Raw genomic sequence first — 24,868 nt, 5'->3', positions numbered from 1 at the left:
ATCCTACCCTTCAGTCAAGCTCCACTTCCTGATTTCTAGAGGTTAATTGGAGATAAGAGTCTCAGGTCCTTTTGTGCCCGGGCTGGCTTTGAACCTTGATCCTCAGATCTCAGCCTCCTGAGTAGCTAGGATTATAGGCATGAGCCATGGCTCTTGGCTGGCTTACAGTCTTATAATTATGAACTTTTACAGATGTTTTATTATCCATCCTTTGGGTGTATCACTAAGCCAGTCAGTGAACTTTTTAAAACTTTTTAGTGTAATTAGATCCTGAAAGTATTTGAGTCTTTATCAAACCTTTTCTATTAATTCACCCTTTACTAACCACCTCATAAAGCTTTAATTTTGAAAAGCATTATATACATCGAGTCTTCAAAATCAGTTTTCCATTTGTTATTTAATTTTAAGACATGACACTTCTTGCCTTAACAATTATAAAAACCAAACACAAAAAACTCCATAATTAATACAGTAGGCCAAGTTTTGTTGAATTCTGTATTTACCCATCTGAGTACTCTGTAATTATATAGTTATACCATTTAAAATATACTACTTAAATCTAATTTTTACATTTCAAAAATTATCTTCGGTAATAAGTATATTTTCGGTAGACTTATTTCTGGGAACGTTATTTTTCAGAATGTGGGAATATATATGTATATAATCCTGTGAGTTTAAAGTCTGTTTTCTGGTACTTTATGTATATACTTGTAAAAACTTTCCTATAATTTTGTGGTAATGTAGTCCCCCAAAAATTTATTTTAAAAGTATGTTAACAGTAAATGAAGTAATTTGAAGGAATTGTCTATTTTTTGCATGTGTTTTCACCCTACATGCCATGTCATTCACAGAAGGGCGCTAGGGACCACACTGCTGTAGCAGTGACCACGCTTCTCTAAGTATAATGATTAAAAGCAGATTTGAATGCCTACTTTAAGCTGCCTCATGGTACTTCTGGCTCCCCTCATCTTCATAGTGGATTACAAACACATCTTCTTTGGGGAAGCAGAAACTGAAGTTTTAGGGACACTGTCCTCATGACAGTTCTGCCCCAGCTGCAGAGCTGTCCCAAACCAAACCGCCTTTTCATAGTAAAAATAAAACAGCAACAACAACAAAAATCCCAATATTAAAAAATCACTTAATAAACTTACAAACTTGAAAAATTAAGACACTTCAAATAGGCAATAAACTTCATATTATGATAGCAATATATTCCAAGCTTCAAAGATTTGACAAGTTCTATGGTCTTTCATCAATAGACGGAAGCTTTCAAACTGCACGGTCTTCTGCCAGCTAAGACTGGGTGTCATTCACTGAATAAGCAAAATAAAAAATTATTTATTACTGCTTTACATCCATATATACCATATACCTGAAGATACATATTTTCAGACAATGAGTACTGGATCAGCAAGCATCAAATTTTGTATATATGTCAGATAATGAAATACAAAATGCCTAAAACTTAAAATACTTTAATTTCTTCTGAGAAAACTGATTTGACATTTTTAAGCCATAGGCATATGATAACTTAGAATGTTTTCAGTGTATGATCGACGGTAAAAGAAATCTAATCTGATCTAAAGATGATACAGACGGGGCCGGGAGTTTGGCCTAGTGGTTGAAGTGCTTGCCTAGCATGCTCAAAGACCCGGGTTCGATTCCTTGGTACCACATACATAAACAAAAGCCGGAAATGGTGCTAAGGCTCAAGTGGTAGAGTGCTAGCCTTGAGAAAGTCCAAGGACAGGGCTCAGGCCCTGAGCTCAAGCCCAGGACCGGCCAAAAAAAAAAAAAAAAAAAAAAGATGATACAGATTAAAATAAACGTCCTGACACTGGTGATTCATGCCTGTAATCCTAGTTACTCAGGAAGCTGAGACCTGGAGATCTTTTCAGATTGTCTCTAAGTAACTAGCAAAATGCTAAAATTGTATGTGGCTCAAGTGGTAGAGTCCAGGAGTGAGCAAGCAAGCCTAGGGAAAATGAAGCCCCCTTTCCACACTCCTGAACTAATCAACAAATGAGGAGGGCAATTAATTGAAAAAAGTATTGATAAACCATTTCACTAAAGGACACAGCATGGGGTAGGGGGGATCAAAGTGACTGTTCAATTTCCCCAGATTTGTGTGTTTATGCATTTCAAGAGTTATATTCTGTAAGAATAGTTGCAAAAGACATGAGATGAGGAATGGTAATTTAAATCTGTACCTGGTTTGTGGTCGAATCCACTTCAAGGCATGTCTTGGTGGTACAGCGATGGTGGGATGATAAAACGTGCAATCTGGTCTTGTGCACTGAGTGTTAAATCTACAGTGCTGAAAAACAACAGAGTTTCAGCTCTATTTGCAAGATTAATACAAATGAACCTACAATAAATGAAAATAACAGTACCCAGCCACCATAATTAGCCAACTAAGAAATCTATTTTAATACTACTGAAGCCTTTGAAAAATAAGAACTTTCGCTTGGGACATAGAATCCTAGACCAAGAATCACTGCAGGTGAAAATTCAAAAAACTTTACTGTCACTGCAAGCTTCTTCTGATCAGTGTAGCAGTCATCCCTGCTCTCTGCCTAATATTCCTCACTCCTCACAGTTTCTTTCTGCCCAAGTACAAAAGTGACAGCTTTTCAAAAGGCCTTCTGTCTGCTATTTAAAGAGAGCGCAGGGACTGGGAGTTTGGCCTAGTGGTAGAGTGCTTGGCCGGGCATGCACGAAGACCCGGGTTTGATACCTTGGTACCACATAGAAAAAAGCCGGAAATGGTGTTATGGCTCAAATGGTAGAGCATGCTAGCCTTGAGAAACCCCAAGGACACTGAGTCCAAAGGCCCAGGACTGGCAAAAATTAATTAATTAATTAATTAATAAAGCGAGCACAGTTCACTGGCAGGAGCTAGATACACGAGTTATGGCTCACACATATACCAAACTATCAGTACAAGAGGTAACAATGTTCAAGAAGTAATGTACCCTGGGCCTGATGAATGTACCTGCAACCCCTCTGCACATTACCCCAACAATAAACATTTTTAAAAAGTGAAAGAAAAAAAAAAACCTAAAACTATCAGTACAATTTGGTTAATACTGGATTTCTTCATCTCAGATCTGGTCTGGCATGAGAAACTCCCAAACCAGGCAGCAGTGGCTGGGATCTAAGAATCATAGTTCAACAGCCAGCATAGGCAAGAATATCTGAGACTGTTATGTACAACTAATCAGCATAAAAAAAATAGTCAAAAGTGGCTGGGAGCTGGTGGCTCCCAGGACTATAGGATTACCTATAATCCTAGCTAATCAGGAAGCTGAAATCTGACGATTGTGGTTCAAAGCCAGCCTGGACACAAAGTCCATAAAACTCCAATTAACCACCAGAAAACTGGAAGTGGTGCTGTGACTCAATGTGGTAGAGCATTAGCCTTGAGCTGAAGAGCTCAGAGTCAATGCCCAGGCCCAGAGTTCAAGCCCCATGACTGACCAAAAAAAAAAGGTAAAAAGTGGAGCTGTGACTCAAGTGGTAGAAAGCTAGCCTTGAGCAAAAACACTCAACAGTGCCCAGGCCCTGTGTTCAAGCCCCAGGAGTGCATGCATGGCATACACACGCATACACACACACACAAATGTTCAGGTGAGCATGGATAATGAGACAAGAAAACTCATTTCTCAAAATTTTTAGGATAATACCATGAAGAGTTTCAAATCCGTTAGTGAAAGGGCTGGACAGCTCAGCAGCAGGTATGAAACTGCTTACATGTCTTAAAAGACCAGAAACATTTTTTTCTTTTTAGGGGTATATGGGGGGTAGCCTTGAACTCAGGGCCTGAGCGTTGTCCCTGAGTTTTTTTGCTCATGGCTACTGCTATACCACTTGGAGCCACAGTGCCACTTCCAGTTTTCTGGTGGTTAATTGGAGGTAAGAGTCAACTGTCTCATGTACTTTCCTGACTGTGATCCTCAGATCTCAGCCTCCTGAGTAGCTAAGATAACCAATACAAGCCACCAGCGCCCAGCTGACCAGAAAGATCTTTAAGAAAGTGAAACTGGGAAGGAAAGCAAAAGGGCAGCCAATTTCTCCTCTTCAGAACAAGATGTTACCACTGAAACAATTTTTGGGAAAGTGAAGGTTCTTACTTTTGGATGATAAAATGGACACTCCATTTTCTTACAAGCTGGAAAGTAACGGCAGAGCTGACCAGTAGAGGACGGTGATGGTGTTGTAACTGCAAACAAAAATCAGAATTAAAAGACTGATCAAAGCTATTTGGCAACGTAATTTTTAATGCAATCTAAAAGAGTTTTTTAAGGCAATGAGAACCACTAAGAGTCATAAATTTTATGTATTCATGACTCAAAAACAAAATTCTCAGTTTTACACAATGGGTATTTGTTCTCTGTCAAATGACAACTGTTCCCTTTATTGCTTCATTTCACTTACAGAGGACGTCATTCTACCCTCTCTACCCAACGCCGTTGTAACAAGCTGGCCACTCACCTGGTTTTGGAGGCAGCAGGGGGGCTCTCCTGCTCATGTGCGTGAAGGGGCAGTCTGGCTTAGTGCACTTAGCGTCATATTTACAATTTGGATGAACAAACAGACATTTTTCAGCAAATTTACAATTGGGGAAGGCTCTATAAAACAAAAACATTATTCACATACAATATTCTCAATGCATTATCAAGTGTTCTATAGAGGAGCTTAACCTCATTACAAATTATTTTGAAAAACAAGTGCTGGAGACATGGTTAAACTGTAAAGTGCCAGTGGAGAAATAATGGGCAAGGGAGATGTAGTTCAAAGACAAAGCGTTGGCCTGGCATGGACATCCTTACTAGTCAAGTGTGCTACCATCTTTTGCACTGAGTTTTTTAAGGAGAAGTCTGTTTTTCCCCAGACTAGCTTCTCTCCCTCTGACTTCCAAGTAGCTGACATTACAAGTGTGTGTCACCGCACACAGCTAATCTGAGAGAAGCTCTCACTTTCGCATGGGATAATCTTGACTTCCGGTCCTCACAAAGCTCATTCCATTAGACAGGCAGCTGGGTAAGAAAACTTTAACTTCAGTCTAGGATATTTTTTCATTACCCAAAACTCCACAGACCCTCACAAAAATTGATAGATGAAGAAAATGTCCCAACTGGTACATGTACATTTAGTTTCTTTAATGAATGAAGTCCCCAAGAATCTAGTATCTAGTATCACATGGTATGAACAATAATGAAACCTATTCATACACACACACACCAACTCAAATGTACCTACAGAAAAGAAAAAACAAAACAAGCTCTGTAATACATGAGTGCAGACGCTAACAACACCCGGGTGCTGCCACTTACTTGCAAGGCGCGACAGGGTGGTGATATGCACACTCGTCCCCATTTTTGCAAGCGGGCCAATACTTGCAGCGTTCCAACAGCTTTTCTGGCTTCTGGACCACACTTAGTTCACTCATCTCAGCTATGATGAGGAAGAGATTCAAAGCATCTTGTTATGACCAACTCAAAACATAGTCCCTTTAATAAATTCCTCCCCGACCCCCACCATTACAACCTACAAAATAAACGAGCCAAATAATCTGGTCAACTCTGTTAACAGAATACTACAATGCATTACTATAGTTCTCACCATAAAAAGAAAAGTAAGTCTGCATTTACAGACTAGATTTTCACCAAAACTTCTAAATCTATCATTTCAGAACATAGACCTAAAAGGAAGGACAGCAAGAGAGAGCCAATAAAGTTGAAGGAAACTCAAAGCGCTAGGGCTGGGCACTGGTGGCTCACACCTGTAGTTCTAGCTGCGGACACTAAAAACTAAAGATCGTGGTTTAAAGCCAACCTAGGCAAGAAAGTAAATGCGTGAAACTATTATTTTCAATTACCCAACAAAAATCTGGAAGTGCGCTATGGATCAAGCAGTGCATGGCCCTGACTGTACCCAGGACTGTGCGCGCACACGTGTGCATACACACACACAAATACAAGGAAACATTCTCCTTGTACGATGAGCAATCACCACAAGATCAAGCTCAAACCTGTGAGCTTCCTCACTAATATTTTACTTCATCAGATGTTGCAACTACTGCTTACGTTTGATTCACTTTTTATTGAGGCTGTCTACGCTGCTATGTAAGAATGGCCAATGGGGTGACTTAAAATAGATGTTGTCCTTAGTAACATTTGGAAGCAGCTCCAAAATACCAACTCCAAAGCAAAACAATGGCAACTCCCTGTGCGCTGTACAAGAGGCAGGGAGGGACAGGGGCTGTGGCAGCAAAACCGCACAAAACATGGGGAGAGGAGGCTCCCCACTCATTCCAGCCATCTCCACAAGAACCCAGCACTATGCAACCTGCACAAGGACTGTGACGTAACTACTACTCATAAACCAACACAGCGCAACACAGACCCAAGTGTTAAGCCACCAAACAAAAAGCAGTAGAGAAAAATAAAAAAGAAATCATTTCCATATCAGACAAAATACAGGGATTGGGGAAGTCAAGAACCCTGCACTGCTGGGCCAGGAGCGGGGCCTACTGGTAGAGTGCTTGCCTACTATGCATGAAGCCCTGGGTTCCACTCTTTGGTACCACACACACAGAAAAAGCCAGAAGGGATGCTGTGGCTCACTCAAGTGGTAGAGCACTAGCCTTGAGAAAGCTCAAGGACAGTGCCCAGGCCCTGAGTTCAAGCCCCAAGGATTGTCAAAAAAAAAAAGAAAAAGAAATCTACACTGCTGAGGGATGTTCATAATCCTACTGGTAATGCAGAGATCAGAAGGACTGAGGTTCAAGGTCAGTCTGGTTTTAAGGTCAGCTCTGACACCAAGTCCTCCAGACCTCAGAGATGAAATCTACATTGCTATTGCAGCTATCGTTCTGTTACTGCGTTACTGTTTTAATGTGTTTCCTGTTGATAAGGTCTGATTTCCAACTTCCTCCAAAAATGAAAAGTTGACACATGTCACTGATTTATTTACATGGAAAAGTTCTGAAAGGTAGCTATAATTTCCTAACTCCAGCCCCCTCTCCCTTAAGTCTGAACTCAGCACTCAGAACATTTTCATAACCCTACAAAGATGAATAGTTTTCAAAAAAATGTTTTCTCTGAATCTGCTCATTTGTAAGCTTTAATAATAACGTAATTTAAAAAGGTAATCAATCACTTCTCCCGATGTTGAAGGGGCTTTTCTAAAAAGTCAGGAATGGGAAGGTGGGGTTTTTCCTGGTCAACCACACTTCTGCCTAGAAGCTCGCAATCACTGCACAGGGTTCTAAATACTACCCTTCCATTCTAAGGTCAGCTTAGAGTCCTTCCATACTTCTACAGGAAGTCTCCCCACAGATGCAAAATCTTACTGAGGTGGAAAAAGCATTAAAATTCAAATCCACCTTCCTCCAGAGGTATCCCTGAGAGACAGCTGCTGGTTCAGGGAAGAGGGGCAATTCAAGGAAATAAAAGAACCAAGGCATCAAGAATGACGGTTCATCCTGCGACAAGCAAAATTAAGAGGAATGTTTGATGGCCGAACTCCATTTTAGCACTAAACAGCCCACCTGGGAATGGATATAGGAGAAAAGTCTGAAATTTCACTGCTGGCTTTGTGTGGAAGAAGAAAAAAGAACATTACTCAATATAAACAGAAGCAAGTCCTCCAACCAATAGTCAAGTAGAAACACAGGCAGTCTGCCTTCATAATGCCAGCACACTGAAAAGGGCAAGTCTGTGCTCTCAACACACCGTTGGAAAAGCTACCATCTGGGTCCTCAAGCTGCCTGCTCATCAACTGCAACTGCTGTGGGTGGAGGAGCCCTCTGAGTCCCTTGTGTGAGGCTGCGGTTTGGTTTACGGGTTTCACTCCTTCAAAGCACATGTCCTCCTCTTGATCTGACATGTATCCTGGGGGGCTGGGGACACCATCCAGCGTCACTATAAACTTGGGACTTGCAGGTTTATCTGGTTGTACAAGATCTCTGCCAGACAGATAAAAAATACCATAGAATTAGGGAAATAAACATAAAATGCTGAGCCTCTAAAGTACTCTTCAGCAGAACTATTACTTCCTTCCTTTGCATCTGGGTCAGTGAAAAAGACTTGGTAGGAGTGGCAGTAGAGTGCTAGTGGACTCCTGGCACCACACATGCCAAAGGCCAGCCACTGCGGCCCATCACCAGTGGCCCTCCAGGGTGTACTGAGGACAACTTCCCTCCACCATGACTACTGTCCACACGATCTCCATGGGATCAACACGGAAGTCAAAACAAAAAAATACACTGGCTAACATCTGTTCCCACACTGAATACTTTGTCCCAAACCCCATCCTCTAACTTCCATTAAGAAAGACTTCCTGATTTGGGTCACCTGGCTTTACATATTCCATTTCATGAAGCCAGGCTCACATGTGTAATCCTACCCACTCAAGAGGCTGAGATCTGAGGATGACCATTTGAAGCCAGCCTGAGCAGAAAAGTCTGTGAAACTCTTCATCTCCAATTAACCCCCACACTTCCTAAAAAAGTCAAAATGATAGAGTACAAGCCTTGAGCACAAAAAGCTTCAAGACCCAGGAAAGACACACAGATTCAAAAAAAAAAAAAAAAATCCATTTCAAGCTGGGTGAAGTGGCTCACGCCTGTAATCCTAGCTACTCAGTAGGGTAAAATCTGAGGATCACAGTTCAAAGCCAGCCCAGCCACTAAAGAGAGTGAGACTCATCTCCAATTAACCACTAGTAAACAGGAAGTGGTGCTGTGGCTCAAGGGGTAGGGCAATAGCCTTGAGCTGAAGAGCTCAGGGACAGTGTCCAGGCCCAGAGTTCAAGTCCCATGACCTACCAAAAAAAAAAATCCACTTCATGAATGTGCATGTGAATTAGTGGTAAAGTACTTGCCTGGCATGCATGAAGCCCTGGGTTTGTTACCTCAGTTCCACATAAACAGAGAAAGCCAGAAGTGGTTTCAAATGGTAGAGTGTTACCATTGAGCAAAAGAAGGTCAGGGACAGTGCCTAGGCCCTGAGTTCAAGCCCCAGGAATGGCTAAAAACCAAATAAAAGAATCTTAATCTTATTATTAATAGAGGTATTAAATCAAATGAGCTTTTATCTGTATTTTAATGGATTTCTGAACAACAACAACAACAAAGATAATCAGCAAGCTATTCATGGCCTAGCTACTAAGTCAATACAAACACTGTAGGCTGGGGCAGGGAGGAGTAGACTTGGAGAACTAGCGTAGGCCTGAGCTATCTAATCACATAAATTAGCTACACAAGAAAAATAAACCATCTACCGTGTCTGCATAAGGTGTCCTGAAAGTACCCGAAGGGTATCTGCAGTCTTCATCCCCGACTCTTGGTTTGGTGCCACTACTATTTCCTCAGACAGCTTTGGCTTCTTCAGAATAAATGATCTCGTGTCTGCATGGACCATGGATTCCATGTCATAGTAATCTGAGCCAAAAAAATTGGCCACACATGTTTACTTCTGAATATCTTTCATTCCCAACATCATACATGTGAGAAGAATGTCAATCTTTTATATATTCTTACTTATTGTCAAGGCAAATCCCAACTAATTCTATATAGGAATAGGGCTGTAATTCTATTCCAAACACCTTTTCAAAGAACTTAAGTGGTTCTTTCCTCATATGGTACTAGAGCAAAGGTTTGGTTCTTTGGATGGGATCTGGTGGGGTGTTAACAATACACACTTGACAGCAAAACAACGTTTTCTAAAATCAGGGAGAAGTTAAGAATCTTAATGTTCCCTATTCATTTTGCATAGTACCAATTCAAATATGGTAAACCTACAGCTTAAAATATGTATGGCTGACCTATAAGTGAACATGTTTCTTTTAAAGATAAAAGGTAAATAACAGGGACCAAATTCACAGAATATTCATTCACTGAATAGTTACTATACCTGGCAAGTGTGCCAAGTACACATAGAAAAAGAAAAGGAAACCCATACAGTCTCAGAATAGCAGGATCCAAAAAGGGTACAAACAAGTGTTGGCAGTGTCCAACAGAGGAGTCAAGGGAAAGCTTGGGGTGGGTATGAAAGGTCTGAGCAGGAATGACTGAGAGAGTCAGAGCAGGTCAAGCAGTTACCAAGCACATGCAGCCAGGCAGAGAGAGGCACCTGAGGAAAGTGATGGGAAAGGTGGGGGCTTGGCAGGGGAGCAGCCAAGACAGGCTAAAGAATATAATGAGCTAGCCAGTTGGTCTCAATACTTTTGATTGCAGAAGTAATTAGAGAACTAAATCTACAAGTAACTGGAAATCAAAAAGAGATTCCTAAGGGAGAAGTGACATGATTAAGTTGTGTTTTAAAAACAGACTTAGGAAAGAAATGGGAGTCCTGGAATCTTCCTCTAACAAGCTGAGGGGAGGGGGGACATCTCCACATTCTCCTCCTCTCCAGGGCTCCACAGCAGCTGCCACTTCAATCACCTTGTGGGAAGGGGCAGGTGACTCTGGGGAGGGCAGAACAGACGGCAAAGGGGGAAGGGATGGGGCGAGGGCAGGAAGAACAGGAGGAGAAAGGGGACAGCAAAGACGAATTCAGTGTTAGATGTATTTGGTTTGAACTCTCTGGGGAACTCTTGTACATTTAACAAAGATGGTGAAAATTCTGAATCTGATCCACGGAAAGGCATCCATGTACGGGAAAGCAGAGGCAAAGTGAACGTTTAGCTCCGCACTCGCAGGGCTACCTACTACTCTCCCAGAATCCTCCCAGCAAGCCTGAGGAGGGATTTAGAGAAAAACAATGCCAACATCATTCACCATAGCAAAGATATGGAACCAAACCAGACTGCCCCTCAGTAGATGAACAGATCAAGAAGATGTGGAATTCTATGCTGCCATCAGAAAGAATGGCATCGGCCATTTGTAAGGAAATGGAAAAACTTGGAAAAAATCATATTAAATGAAGCCAGATCCAAAGAAACATAAGCTCCATGGTTCCCTCATCTGTAATTAGTACACATCTAGGATTCTCCTAGCAGAGGATGACAATATCTCAAAAGCTAAATACTTATGGTCATACAGGATGAGACTAAGTGGAGTGAACTCCAGGATAATAGAAACATTAGGTTGATCTTTAGGATTGTTATTCTTAATGTACTCTGTGAAGTTATTTCTTTTCTCTTTTTCCCCCCTATGGTTTATCTCACATTGTTATTGTATCTGACTTTGTTACCTGGTATATTATATATACATTTATTTGAAATAGAGAAGAGAAGGGGAAAAATAGGATGATTGAGAGGTGCAGGGAGAGAAGGGGGAGAAAAACATGGGAAGGGGTATCAATGTTCAAGAAGTAATGTACTCATTATTAACTGTAACAGCTCTTTATGTTATCCCGACAGTAACATAAAAAAAAAAAAAAATGCTGACAGCAGGTCACAGGCCAGCTGCAGAAAGGGGGCAGAGCAGAGAATGGGGTGTAACGAGAAGAACACAGGTGTGAAATCCTGAGACTGAAGGAAGCACAGAAGCACGAGTGCCAGTCACATGCTGCTGCACTCAGGCAAGGATGGCACTGAAATCAAGTTTCCACTCCACAGATGCCCCTGCCACTTCTGTATGCTTTAAAGCAGCAATCAGGTCATGAGAAAGCCAGACAGATGGACAGTGATGCCATCTCCTGACACATTGCAGGCTAAAAATTATGTATTTACTCTCTGATCCTTCAAGTACTACACAAATGGGAATAAATATTTTTTTCAGTAGTAATGAGGTTTGAAGCTGCATCTGCCTCCTACAAGCTGGAATTACAGACATAACCCAGTGCACCTAGCCCAAGGCTTTGTCTTTTTTTTTTTTCTTCACGTCAGACGGGTAATGTGCCCACGACAGAACAAGGTTTAAGGGAGGCACATGTCACGCAGGCGCCTGATAACTCCACCAGAAAAGGATCAGGTTTTGTCTTTTTTAAAACGAAACAAAAAGCATACACCCCCAAGAAAGTAACTGCAGAAAAACCACATTTTGGAAGTAAAACATGAGTAGGAGCTCTGTAAAAACTAAGTTCTAAGCAAGTAACAAAACAGTCCAGAGCAAAAGGTTCTCCAAAGGCTGAGGAGGAAATAAAGAGAAGTAGAGGGCCCACGCCAGAGGCAATGAAACCTTCTTTCTGTCCATTCACCTGCTTTCTTTGCCTTGATCTATACCATCCCTCCCCCTCCCATTGCAATGAAGATTACAGAATGATTAGAGATGGGCTTCCTGTTGATCACTGCCACGAGGCCAGTAATTAGGATCATAGCCTCTGACAGAAAGGTACCACAATGGCATAACCTCAATGTATACCACTAACATTTCTGGTACAAAGGCAGCTGTGTCCTGCCAGTCACTAAAGAATGGCTATCTCCCAAGTCTGACCAATAAGACACAAATAATATTCTTCTAGAATGTGTGGAGCTTTAGAGACTCTGCTGTCTGCTGTCTAGGAAAAAAAAAAAATCACAGAAACAAAGTAGACTCCTCTTTCTGCTAAATGTTTCCATAAGGGGGTATGATGCTTAGATTTTTTGTCAGCATCTTGGTATCAACCTGAGAAAGATGTCCACTGATGGCAGACCACAGGAAGAGAAACTGGTTCTGAATGGCACTACTGAATACCATTCCTGATAGTGACAATAAATTCCCTAGAGTTTAAGAAAAAAAAATTGTAGCTTTCTTGATAATCTTCGCCCGTTTCCTATCTCCACCCTTGGCTTAGGATTCTCGAGAAGGCAAACAGAGAGACCATCTTCACACCAAAGGATGCCAGCCATAGTCAGACAAAGGGCACAGTCAAACGGGGAGGGGAGCATTCAGTGAACACTGTGTTATGTGTGCCCTCTCCCAGCCTTCTTTCTTCACTGAGTTATCTGAACTCTGACGACCAGAAGATTACAGAGACTAAAGAGAGAAAAGGCCTAAAAGGCACTGATATCAGGATGCCCCCAAACTAGCAAGACAAATCATTTCCACCAAAGGATCTACCTTCAAATAAGGATTTACCCTCCCAGCTTCCAGCCCCAACTTATGAACTCAACCTGCCAGTCATCTTTCAACAGATAATAAGGACCTCACATGGACACCTCTATCATCAAACAGCAAAACCAACCTGGAGGAAAAAAATAGGACCAAAGAGAAAAAGGAAAAAAAAATGTCAAAATCATCTTTAATATCCTCAGAGAAATAAAGTTTCATACACATGAAGCAAAATAAGTACACTTTTAAAAAGAGAAAAGGAAATATGCAAAAAGAGAAGGACTCTTAGAAATAAAAGGCATGATAGGGAATTAGGAACTTCAGGAATGAGGTCATTTATGTCTTACAGCTACTTGATGCTTCAAGCTATAGGTACACAGAGTAAAATGAAAAACTAAATAAAGATACCCAAGAGCTGATGAAGTAGCATAACATACAGACTACGGCCCCCAACCTTTTTCAAATATGATGTCAAAAGCAGGATGGAATGTTAAAAGATAAAGGAGGGCAAAAGTCAAGGATGAAGGGAGAAGCAGAGGAAAGCATGAGGTAGCTGGAGGGATGGAGCATGTGACCTGCTCAACCGATGGGGAGGACTTTGGTATCTGGTGCAGGTAATCTTGAGGGGAGAAAAGCACATCCACTTGAGACAGAGCTGGGAACTCTTGTCACTGTTAAGTCTTGACTGAGGGAAAAGAAAATTGGGGAAAAGCCTTCAGGAAAGGAGCCAAGGGACCAGAGCCTCCAGCAAGGGCAGACTTAGGGGAAGTAAGGAAGGAATAGCATAGCAAGTATGGCAGTTCACACTTGTAATCCCAGCACTCAGGAGGCTGAGGCAGGAGGATTGAGAGCTGGAGGCTACAGAACATCTGTATCTGGCAGGGGCTGAGCACTGAGGATAGAGATAAATATGGAACACTGCTCAGTTCTGAAGTCCCACCAGCATGTGTGTCTGAGGTAGGAGAGACCAGCAAGTATGATGGTAGTTCTAGAATAAATTCTAGGGATGGCCCCTGCACTAAGATCCTAAAGTGAAGTCTGAGTGAGGGTAAGGTGAATACTGAAGCAGCTCACACAATGGTTATGCTGAGGTAGAGAAGCAAGTCAGGACTCAAGCTGTCCTGACAGCAAGAGTATAAACAGCCAGGGGTACAAGAATGGCATGAACAGAACAAAATAAGGCAAAAAATAAGAACATCACACAAACATGAAGAGAATGTAGATCTTATCTCCTGGCCCGAAAATATTTTCAGAGATCTAAATGTGGCATCTTAGGGCAGGATCTAAGAGGCACATGATGCACTGAGTGGGGGGTAGATGTGGGTGACAACAGAAAACTGTTGTACTATGGTGGGAATTTAAGACCTACTTACCTTGACTGATTTCCAGCGTCTCTGCCATCACTGGGTCAATGTGCAGTCGGGATAACAACTGCCTCTGCTGAGCTCCTAGAACACAAATTTTAAAACTTTACTAAACCTGGAAACAGAAGCACCAGCATTTGATTTTTAGAAATTAGTATTTCTGGAAAGAAAGTCTTACAAATAAAGCTTCAACAATTGGACCTGGCAATATGTACAGACCACAGGAATATCCTTGCAAGATAAAAAGTTGTACTGAGGGTTAAACCAACAATGGCAACGAGGACACGCCTAGAGGACACACCTAGTTCTCCCCGAAGAGACCAACTTTCTTGGAGAGACCAACTTTCTTGAAGTTAAGTCTGCAGGAGAAGTAAAGGGAAGAACAGCAAGGAGGAAATATCTCACAGGCGACAGGGCCTTGGAGTGGGAGCTACGTGGACACTGCCAACAAACCTGCCAAGTTCCTCCACAGTCACCTGAACGCTGGCCACACTCCTGCTCCCACATACCGCAGGGCAACAAACCGTGTCAGAGAATTCCGAAGGATAGACAATGGGCATGGGTAAATGCAAAAGAACAATAAACAAATATGACACTCAGAATCCTGCAACCAAGCCCGACTTGGGCAGAATATAAAAATCCAGTCTAGAATTGCCCACTTCCATATCTCTAAGAGTGTTCCTATTATCTATGGATACATAAATGTAACAGTCTCTTATACATAAGAATACAAGTACTATTTCTTAAAGAAGTTTACGGCAACTCCTAATATTAAGTTCTTAGTATTAAAATGAGACAATGAGTTCTTAATATTCCTAATGAGACTGATGAAGCAATAATAGGTTTATCTTCATAAACTTCTTGAGGGATAGAATGATGCCACACTTTCCTGTGCCCCTGCAAATGCTTATTAGCAGGTATCAGGTGTTCATTTGATGATTTAAAACCTCAGTGTACAAAAGGAAGCGAGTGCAAAGGTCATCAGAACTCAAGCCTCAGTAAGGTGCTATGTGTCGACGTAGGCTTCTGCTAGAATAGGCTCTGCTTACTCGGAACCAACATCTAAGTGGGCCTAGTATCTGTTTTATTAAAAGGTGCTTATATTTTAAAAGATATACTTCATTTAATCATCTACAGAATATTTTTCTTTAAAATGTTTGTTATATTACTATTCCACAGTATACGCAAAAAAGGGTAAATTCCTTTGAAATTATCATTGCTGTAACATAAATTTTGAGAAAGATCTGAAAATATGACATTTGGTCAAGCTATACTCCTATGCTTACAAAAGAATGTTCTTATAACCCAAACCCTATGTGTAAATACAAGTTTCTTGAACATAAACCGAAAAAAATGAAATGTTTTAAAATAACTTCCCACAGACACTTGAAAGACCATTTCAAGTTTTGTTTCACTGCTACACTCATCTACCTTTTCAAATCATCACTTGAAGCCTGATATTAGAACAAACACCTATAATCCTAGCTATTACTTGGGAACCTGTGAAAAGAGGATCAAAGTCATTATAAAACTGAGGTTGGGGAAGAAAACTTAACAGAAGGATGGTATATCAAGTTATTCTTCTAAGGTGGAATTATAGCTCAAGTGGTAGTGTACCAGCCAAGAGCAAAAAAGCTAAGTGAGAACACAAAATCCTAAGTTCAGGCCCCAGTACTGGTCAAACTAACAAACACCAATTTTACATGGTGCAGAATATAATCCAATGATAAGAGTGCTTACTTTACATAAGCAAGGCCTTAAATTCACTCCTAGTACCACAACGCAACAACAAAACAAGGAAAATATTTTAGCCTATACCATTAAACAAGTATTGTCTTGATAATCATAAGTTTCCAAGATATTTAACTATGGAGCCCAAACCAATGGAGACTTCAACTTCTGTCTTGCTGCTTCTGTACCACAATACAGCCAGGATGAAGATCAGTTTACCTTTCTCAATATCTCTAAGGAAGCCAATTATTTTTATACCAGTAGCTCTTGGTTGGGACTCAAAGTCAATTCCCTCTTGAAAATCTTCCAACTGTCTGTTACATTCAGGTGCTGTTGCTGAATATTCATTCATCTTAACCTCCAAAGATGAAATTTTTGCTTCATTCTGTGACACTCTAACATTTATATCAAAAAGATTGGCTTCCACCGTCAAAATTGCTGCCTTCATTCCTTTGATTTCATTGATGTCAGCTGATATTTTCTTTAAGAGGTGGGAAATATTGTCTAGCTCATTCAGTGAACAAGAAGAACTTGTTACAGAACCTAAATCAGCCCTCTCTGGTGAGAGGCAAACTGGTGGAGATGGGAACCTTGAAGACATTTTAATAAAATTCTTTCTCTCCTAGGTCTCTGGTAATTTTTTTTAAAGCTCATTTAATCTCTCATTAAAAGCAAAAACAGTGATAAATGCTACCTGAAGAAAAAGTAGCATTTTAAAACCTATAACTGAAAAACTAAGGTTGTACATTTCTAGAGTCAGAATTCAAAGTAAATCTGAAATTGCTAAATATACTAGTCCAATTTTCTCTTTGCTACAACTATTCTCACTAGCAGCACCCTAGTACATAACCACCTATATCCTCTAAGTTCTACTTATAGTTCCTTGGCAAATAAACCCTATTATTACATATAAAATAACCCTGGCTGCTGATTGGCTACAGACATGTGACATAAAGAATGCTCCACTATTTACTTCACATGATGCAAACACAAAAGGAGATGCACCATAAATTTAACAGCATAACATTATCTTTCCTCTTTGTCTATTAAACTGTAATTCCAAGCTTTAGATTATGTTTTATTATACCTGAAATTCAATTTCCCCTTGAAAATAATGTATGACAATCAGTAATATTTTTGCATTGCTGATACCAAGGAAAGAAGGGAAGGCGATGGGAATGGTGACTGCAGAGAAATCGCTAAAAACACATGTGGTCGGCTGGGTACCAGTAGCTTACTACATTTACAATCCTAGCCACTTGGTAGTTTGAGAACAAGACAATGTTGGTTCCAAGTCAGCCTGGGGAGAAGAATCTCTTAGACTTCTCAAAGCACACCCGGAGAGTGATGGTGTATACATGTCATCCAAGCTACAAAAGGAATCCTATTGATTAAATAGGCAGACCCAAGACTTGCACATGACCATATCTCAGAGATAGCCAGTGCAAAAAAAAAAAAAAAAAGGGGGGGGGCATGGTGACTCACCCCTGTAATCCTAGCCACTCAGGAGGCTGAGACCTGAGGATAAAGGTTCAAAGCCAGCCCAGGCACAAAAAGGCCTGAGACTTATCTCCAATTAACCTCTAGAAAACAGGAAGTGGGGCTTGGCTCAAGGTAGGGAGGTAGCCTTGAGCTGAAGAGCTCAGGGACAGCGTCCAGATTGAGTTCAAGCCCCATGACCCACCAAAAAGGACATGACTCATGGGGCGCCTGCCTAGACAAATTCAATGCCGGTGAGGGGATTAAAAACACCATATTATGTATCGGTCAGATAAAATTCAAAGATGACGTGAGTTTAAGGATGAAGTAAGAACTCTGTCTTCATTTGATGACATCATTAGATTGGGTTCTCAAATATTTTCTCCCACTTTGTGGGATTTTGAGAGGACACTAAAGGAATAAAACTCCAGGGCCTGGTACTTGGCATACGCTGGCAATCTTTTCACTTTCATAATAGTACTATTTGAAACAAAGTTTTGTTTTTTCTTAGCAACATAGGGGTTTAAACTAGAGGCTTTGTGCTCATTCACAGAAGCTCTTACCCCTGGGGCATGTCTCCACCCCCCACTTTTTTTTTTTTTTTTTTGCTAGTCTTGGTCTTGGGCTCAGGGCCTGAGCACTGTCCTTGGGTTCTCTCAAAGCTAGAGCTCTACCACTTGAGCCACAGCACCACTTTTGGCTTTTTCCTATATATGTGGTACCAAGGAAATGAACCTGGGGGTCTTTGTGCATGCTAGACAAGCACTCAACCACTATACCAAACTCCTAAGACACTATCTCTTCCTGCCCAGAGAGGCATCTAGACTTTGATCTGCCTATGTTTAACGTCTGCTGTGAGTAAGATAACGAACTCTGCAGACACCTTTGATGAGATGAAGTCTCCCGTATGTACAGACTGGCCTAAAACTACCAGCCAACCAATCTCAATCTCCCAATGACTGAGATATGCCAGAACTATATACCACTTGACCCACTGACTGGACAAGTAGGGATTCTATAGGGATACAGATGTCCATGCTGGCCCTGAAACTCCATCAGTATCTCAGCCTCCCAAGTAGCTAGGACTACAAATGTGCCGCCAATGCCTGCCTCAAGATTTGATTGTGAAAAAATTCAACCTTTCTTTTCTTTCACTGTTTGTGCTTTTGCTATCATATCTCAAAAATGATTCCTTAGTCCAAGATCATGTAGATATCTGATTTTTCCCCTAAAAAATTTATAGTTTTAACTTTTAAATATAGGTATTTGTTCCATTGAGTTAAATTTTGTACATTATAATTTGAAAGGGCCCAAATTCATTCTTTTGTGTGTACACATCCAACTGTCTGGTACTATTTATTAAAGAATATTCCTTTTCTACTAAATTCTCTTATTGCTCTCATCAAGAATTGATCCTAGCTGTGTAACAGAGGTTCACACCTGTAATCCTAGCTACTCAGAAGGCTGAGATCTCAGGATCAAGGTTCAAAGTCACCCTAGACAGAAAAGTACGTGAGACTCATAATATCCAATACATTACTCAGAAAAGGCCAGAAGTGGTGCTGTGGCTCAGGCCTGTAATTTTAGCTACTCAGGAGGCTGAGATTTGAGGATGGCAGTTCAGAGCCAGCTTGGGCACTACATTACAGACCAGGAGACTCTTATCTCCAAGTAACCACCAGAAAACCAGAAGTGGATGGCACAGTGGCTCTAGGGGTAGGGTGGTAATCCTACGCTGAAGAGCTCAGGGACAACACTCAAGGCTGGGGCAATAGCCTTGAACTGAAGAGCCCAGGGACAGCGCCCAGGCCCAGATTTCAAGCCCCATGACCAAAAACAACAACAACAACAAAAAGAGGCTTGGGGATAGCACCCAAGCCCTGAGTACATAAGCCCCAGGACTATACCCCACCTCCCACCCTCCCAAAAAATATGTCGTCCCTAAATGCAAATGCACTGATTTCTTTTCTTTTCTTTTTTTGGTGGGTTATGGGGCTTGAACTAGGCCTGGGCGCTGCCCCTGAGCTCTTCAGCTTAAGGCTACCACCCTACCCCTGGGCCAGGGCATTGTCCCACAGCTCTAAAGCTCTAGGCTATAGCCCTACCCTGAGCCAAGCCCCATTTCCCTTTTTCTAGAGGTTAACTGAAGAGTCTCAGGTCCTTTTGTGTTTGGGCTGGCTTGGAACCCTGATCCTCAGACCTTAGCCTCCAGAGTAGCTAGGATTACAGATGAGAGCCACCATGCCCTGCTTAAATTCCTAAATTCTTAATCCTGTTCCATTGGTGTGTGTTTACCAATATGGTTACCAGAGCTTTGTATTTCAAGTTTTGAAATTAGGACATATAACCTCCAATACTATACTATTTTTATAGTTTTGGCTATTCTAGGTCCCTTTTTTGTTTCCATGAGAATTTTAGGATTAGCAAGAATTTCAATAGAAATTGAGAATTTATAAAAACAAAACAAAGCAAAGCCAGCAGGGATTTCAACAAAAATTTAGTTAAAACTGTTGAGCAAGGGGCTGGAGTTTGGTCTAGTGGTAGAGTGCTTGCCTACCATGCACAAAGACGCAGGTTCGATTCCTTGGTACCACATACATAGAAAAAAGCTGGAAATGGTGTTGAGGCTCAAGTAGTAGAGCTCTAGCCTTGAGAAAGTCCAAGGACAGTGCTCAGGCTCTGAGCTCAAGCCCAGGACTGGTACAAAACAAACAAACCTGTTGTGCAACTTGTGGACTCATGCTATTTTAACAGTATATAAGGTTACCAATCCATCAGCCTGGAAAATCTTTCCATGTCCATAGTCTGAGTAGTTATTTTCACTCTAGCTTATTCTAAAAAATAGGTAAGCTATATAACTTAAAAGAGTTTAAATTGGTGGACATGATAGCCTATTCAAAAGAATTCTTGGGCCAGGAATTTGGCCAAGTGGTAAAAGTGCTTGCTTAGCATTCATGAAGACCTGGGTTTGATTCCTCCATACCACACATATAGAAAAAAGCCGGAAGTGGTGCTGTGGCTCAAGTGGTAGAGCTCTAGCCTTGAGAACGCCCAAGGACAGTGCTCAGTGCCGTAAGTTCAAGGCCCAAGATTGGAAGAAAAAAAAAATCTTTATAAAGAACTGTCACTCGAGCCGGGAGTTTGGACTAGTGGTTAAAGTGCTGGCCTAGCATGCATGAAGACCCGGGTTCGATTCCTTGGTATCACATATATAGAAAAAGCCGGAAGTGGTGCTGAGGCTCAAGTGGTAGAACTCTAGCCTTGAGAAAGTCCAAGGACAGTGCTCAGGCCCTGAGCTCAAGCCCATAATAGGGAAGGGAAAATTCCATCTCCTGGAATTTATGTAACAAATTTTATTCATGATCTAACTCTGTGAATTTTAATTCCAACAGAAAATATGCAAAACTTTCAAGTCTTTGGCTTCAGAGTTCTTTCGTTCATCTTGCTGGTACAAGATGTTAAACTCCAGGGCCTCACACTCAGCTTGCTCACAACATCACTCTACAATTTGAGCCTTGCTCCAGCCTAGCTTTCTGCTGGTTAATTGGAGATGGAGTCTTATGGACTTTTCTGCCTCAGTAACTCCAAACTGCAATATTCCAGGTCTCAGCCTCTGAGTAGCAAGAACTACAGATGTAAGCCACCAACAGTCAGCCTCAAACAGTTTTTAAGCAAAGCGTCATCTACACATTGGGAGGTTCACCAAAAGGCAGCTAACTATCTCAATGAAAGAAAGCTAACTAAGAAAAGTTGCTTAACAGAGAAGCAAGGAACCTAAAAGAGAGTCCAGTGGATGCTTACCATATAGCCCCTGGTGCCTTACATTTAGGATGCAAAGTAATAAAAGGCCCTTCCTCTTCCAAGCTAAGTATGACACAAGCCTGTAATCCTAGCTACTTGGGAGATAGGAATGTAAAGTCTGTGAATTTGCCAGACCAGGCAAAGACGGAAAGACCTTATCACAAAAACAATACAAACAAAATGGACGGGGCCATGGCTCAAATGGTTAGAGCAATTACCTGGAACGTGCAAGGCCTTGGATGCAATCCCCAGTGTCCCCAAACAGCCCTCCCAAAGATTATAATATAACAATCCATCAGCAGATAGAGTTTACATATCTTAACATTTACTCTTCACAATAATGCTATGATTGGGCACAGAAGGGTTAAAAACAGCTACTACACGGATTAACACTGGATTAGCATCTGGATTAACACTCTAGGCTGGTGAATCATGTAATCTATGTTGTAGCTCTCTCCAAGAGACATTCAGTAGAACAGAACATAATAGAGAACTCCATGATGAAATCCTAACTTACATGTACATAGATGTGTGTAAATAAACACACTCATCATTATATATGAAGGGCACATATGTTCACAGATTTTTTAAAAAGTGCATGTATGAGACTACATGAGTACCAAACACCTAGCAGTGCTAATCTATAAGGATAGTGAGCAAGATGGGGTCCAAAGAGTGGATCTAATGTTTCAATCTAAGTGTAAACACTTGTTAGCATCTTGAATAGTCTATTCTATCCAAGATGACACATATCAAGAATAAAAGAATGCCTACATTATAATGATTCGTGTCTTTCAATTTTCCAACATGATGGTGGTATGAAAGTGATAGGTATTCAGAAGCTATAATGGGACTATACTTTGACCTTTTTGGGTAAACAGGTGGTAAGATTCTCCCATACAATGCTAGGTAGTGACCAGGAGCCACAGACCCCACCCAACCACACACTCTAGGGGTAGGTAGCCAATACCATACCCTAGAGTGTTTTACATACTCAATTACATGACATATTCAATACTTCATAATCAAGCTGGGTGCTTTTGGTTGTTGTTGTTGTTTCTGGTAGTCCTGGTGCTTGAACTCAAGGCCTGGGCACTGTCCCTGAGCTTCTTTTGCTCAAGGATAGTGCTCTACTACTTGAGACATAGTGCCACTTGCAGCCTTTTCTGAGTAGCTTATTAGAAGTAAGTCTCATACACTTTCCTGCCCAGGCTGGCTTCAAACCATGATCCTCAGATCTCAGCCTGAGTAAGCTAGGTTACAGGCGTGAACCATCAGCACCTGGCAGTTTTCTATAATAATGCCCAATTATTGGCTAATATAGGTGTTCTAAGTAGGTTTAAGGAAAGTAAAGCTGCATTTTCTTTCTCTTTTTTTAAAATATTCGAAAACAATTCCATACAAGTCTAGGAACAAGTCTATGCATCACTCTCCTGGAGAGTCCACAAAAAAACTCTTTAAATATAGCATTGATTTCTAAATTATGTACTGAGATACTTTCTGATCTAGCAACAGACATTACATACTAATTGTTTTTCCAAACACTCTGGTAAATATATACTTCATACTGTAAAATAATTTATTTTAAATTATATGGGTTTTCATACAACATATGCCAAACAGGAAAAATACAAAGAAATCCATGCCTAGAAACATCGTAGTAAAACTGTAGAACATCAAAGACAAAGAGAAGATCTTGGAAGCAGCCAGAGAGAAAGGACAGATCACCTACAAAGGAATGACAGACAATTAGAGTGAGAGAAGTCCACTGAACAACAATGGAACCCAGAAGACAATGGAATAATATATACAATGTGTGATAGCTAGTTAATTCTGGCTAAATTTGGAAATACAGTAGAATTATTTGCACAACAACAAGGAGAAATGAAAATATTTATAGGCAATAAAACTTGGAAACATACAATTAAAAGACTTGCTTTAAAGCAACTTCTAAAGGCTGTACTTCAAAATATTTTAAACACAACTATAGGCATACCTCAAGTAATAGAGTATTTATCTAGCAAGCACAAGACCCAGGGGTTAATTCCCAGTTCCTCAAAAAGAAAAACAAATGTTAAGAGAATAATGAGGAGTCTAACGCCTCCGGTTTCCTGCATGGAGATCAGGGAATATTACTATTTCTCCCTATTTTATCCTATTAGATCAAAATCCTTACTCCAGCTGGAAAAAAAATAATCACAGTGACATCAAATGATCATTAACATATGTAGGAAAATCTGAACAAACATTCTAGACAAAAATCATGGTACCAATTGATGCATTTTTAAAAAACTGACCAGGGCCGGGAATTTGGCCTAGTGATAGAGTGCTTGACTAGCATGCACGAAGACCCGGGTTCAATTCCTCAGTGCCACATACATAGTAAAAAGCCGGAAGTGGTGCTAAGGCTCAAGTGGTAGAGCTCTAGCCTTGAGAAAGTCCAAGGACAGGGCTCAGGCCCTGAGCTCAAGCCTAGGACTGGCAAAAAATAAAAAACAAAAACAAAAACAACCAAACTGATCAAATTGGTAAGCTCAAGACTAAAACTATGCTTCTGGGAACTTCATATTCTACTTAAGAATGAGGTAAGGATATAACTTTTTAAATAGTAAGTTGAATTTCCATGACAAAATTTCAGTAGCAGGCACTAAAAACACATATGAAACACCTAAATTATGAACTGGTCAAAAAATATACAACCAAGGGCCAGGAGTTTAGCATAGTGGTAGAGTGCTTGCCTAGCATGCACGATGACCCAGGTTCGATTCCTTGGCACCACATACATAGAAAAAAGCTGGAAGTGGTGCTGTGGCTCAAGGGTAGAGCTCTAGCCTTGCAGAAAGCCCAAGGCCAGTGCTCAGGCCCTGAGTTCAAGCTCTACAACTGGCAAAAAAAGAAAAAAAAATACAACCAGGCTGGGAGTTTAGCCTAGTGGTAGAGTGCTTGCCTAGCATGCACAAAGACCCAGGTTTGATTCCTTGGCACCACATACATAGAAAAAAGCCAGAAGTGGTAGAACTCTAGCCTTGAGAAAGTCCAAGGACAGTGCTTAGGCCCTGAGCTCACGCCCAGGACTGGCCAAAAAAAAAAAAAAATCCAATAACTACTCAAGAGGCTGAGATCTGCCAGGCACTGTAATTCTAGCTACTCAGAGGAGGGGCTGAGATCTGAGGATCATGGTTCCTGGGCACGAAAGTCCATGAGACTCTTATTTCCAATTCACCACCAGAAAACCAGAAGTGATCTTGTGGCTCAAGTGACAGAGTGTTAGCCTTGAGCTGAAGAGTTCAGGGACAGTGCCCAGGCCCAGAGTTCAAAAAGAAGAAAAAAGAAAGAGGCTCAGATCTGGGGATTGTGACTCAAAGATAGTTCAGCCAGGAAAGTCTATATATCTTATTATCTCCAATTAACTATTAAAAAGCCAAAAATTGAGCTGTGGCTCAAAGTGGTAGAATGCTAGTCTTGAGCACAAAGGCTCAGAAACAGTGCCTAGGCATTGCAAGTTCAA

General features: G+C 41.0%; 1 protein-coding gene and 1 pseudogene across 3 annotated transcripts in view; both read right to left on the bottom strand.

Annotated features, from left to right (window-relative positions):
- Positions 1 to 1,181: 1,181 nt before the first annotated feature.
- Zc3h14 (zinc finger CCCH-type containing 14) overlaps positions 1,182 to 24,868 on the bottom strand; it is a 43,575-nt gene continuing 19,888 nt past the window's right edge. For 2 of the 3 annotated variants that reach the window (XM_090344678.1, XM_090344679.1), the window contains exons 10-17: positions 14,359 to 14,433; positions 9,292 to 9,451; positions 7,743 to 7,975; positions 5,340 to 5,460; positions 4,498 to 4,634; positions 4,137 to 4,225; positions 2,214 to 2,320; positions 1,182 to 1,316 (exon numbers count right to left, since the gene is read on the bottom strand). In XM_090344678.1, coding sequence (XP_090200804.1) covers positions 1,310 to 1,316; positions 2,214 to 2,320; positions 4,137 to 4,225; positions 4,498 to 4,634; positions 5,340 to 5,460; positions 7,743 to 7,975; positions 9,292 to 9,451; positions 14,359 to 14,433 — 929 coding nt within the window. In that variant the 3' untranslated portion in view covers positions 1,182 to 1,309. The remainder of the gene's footprint in view (positions 1,317 to 2,213; positions 2,321 to 4,136; positions 4,226 to 4,497; positions 4,635 to 5,339; positions 5,461 to 7,742; positions 7,976 to 9,291; positions 9,452 to 14,358; positions 14,434 to 24,868) is intronic. The other variant, XM_090344680.1, reaches the window with a different exon arrangement.
- LOC150054797 (small nucleolar RNA U13) lies at positions 11,836 to 11,923 on the bottom strand (annotated as a pseudogene).

The sequence above is a fragment of the Megascapheus bottae genome, chromosome 14 (assembly GCF_031878675.1).
Source record: "Megascapheus bottae isolate mThoBot1 chromosome 14, mThoBot2.hap1, whole genome shotgun sequence".
Taxonomy (NCBI): domain Eukaryota; kingdom Metazoa; phylum Chordata; class Mammalia; order Rodentia; family Geomyidae; genus Megascapheus; species Megascapheus bottae.
Note: the sequence above shows the minus strand (reverse complement) of the source record. Positions and strands in the feature narration are given on the sequence as shown.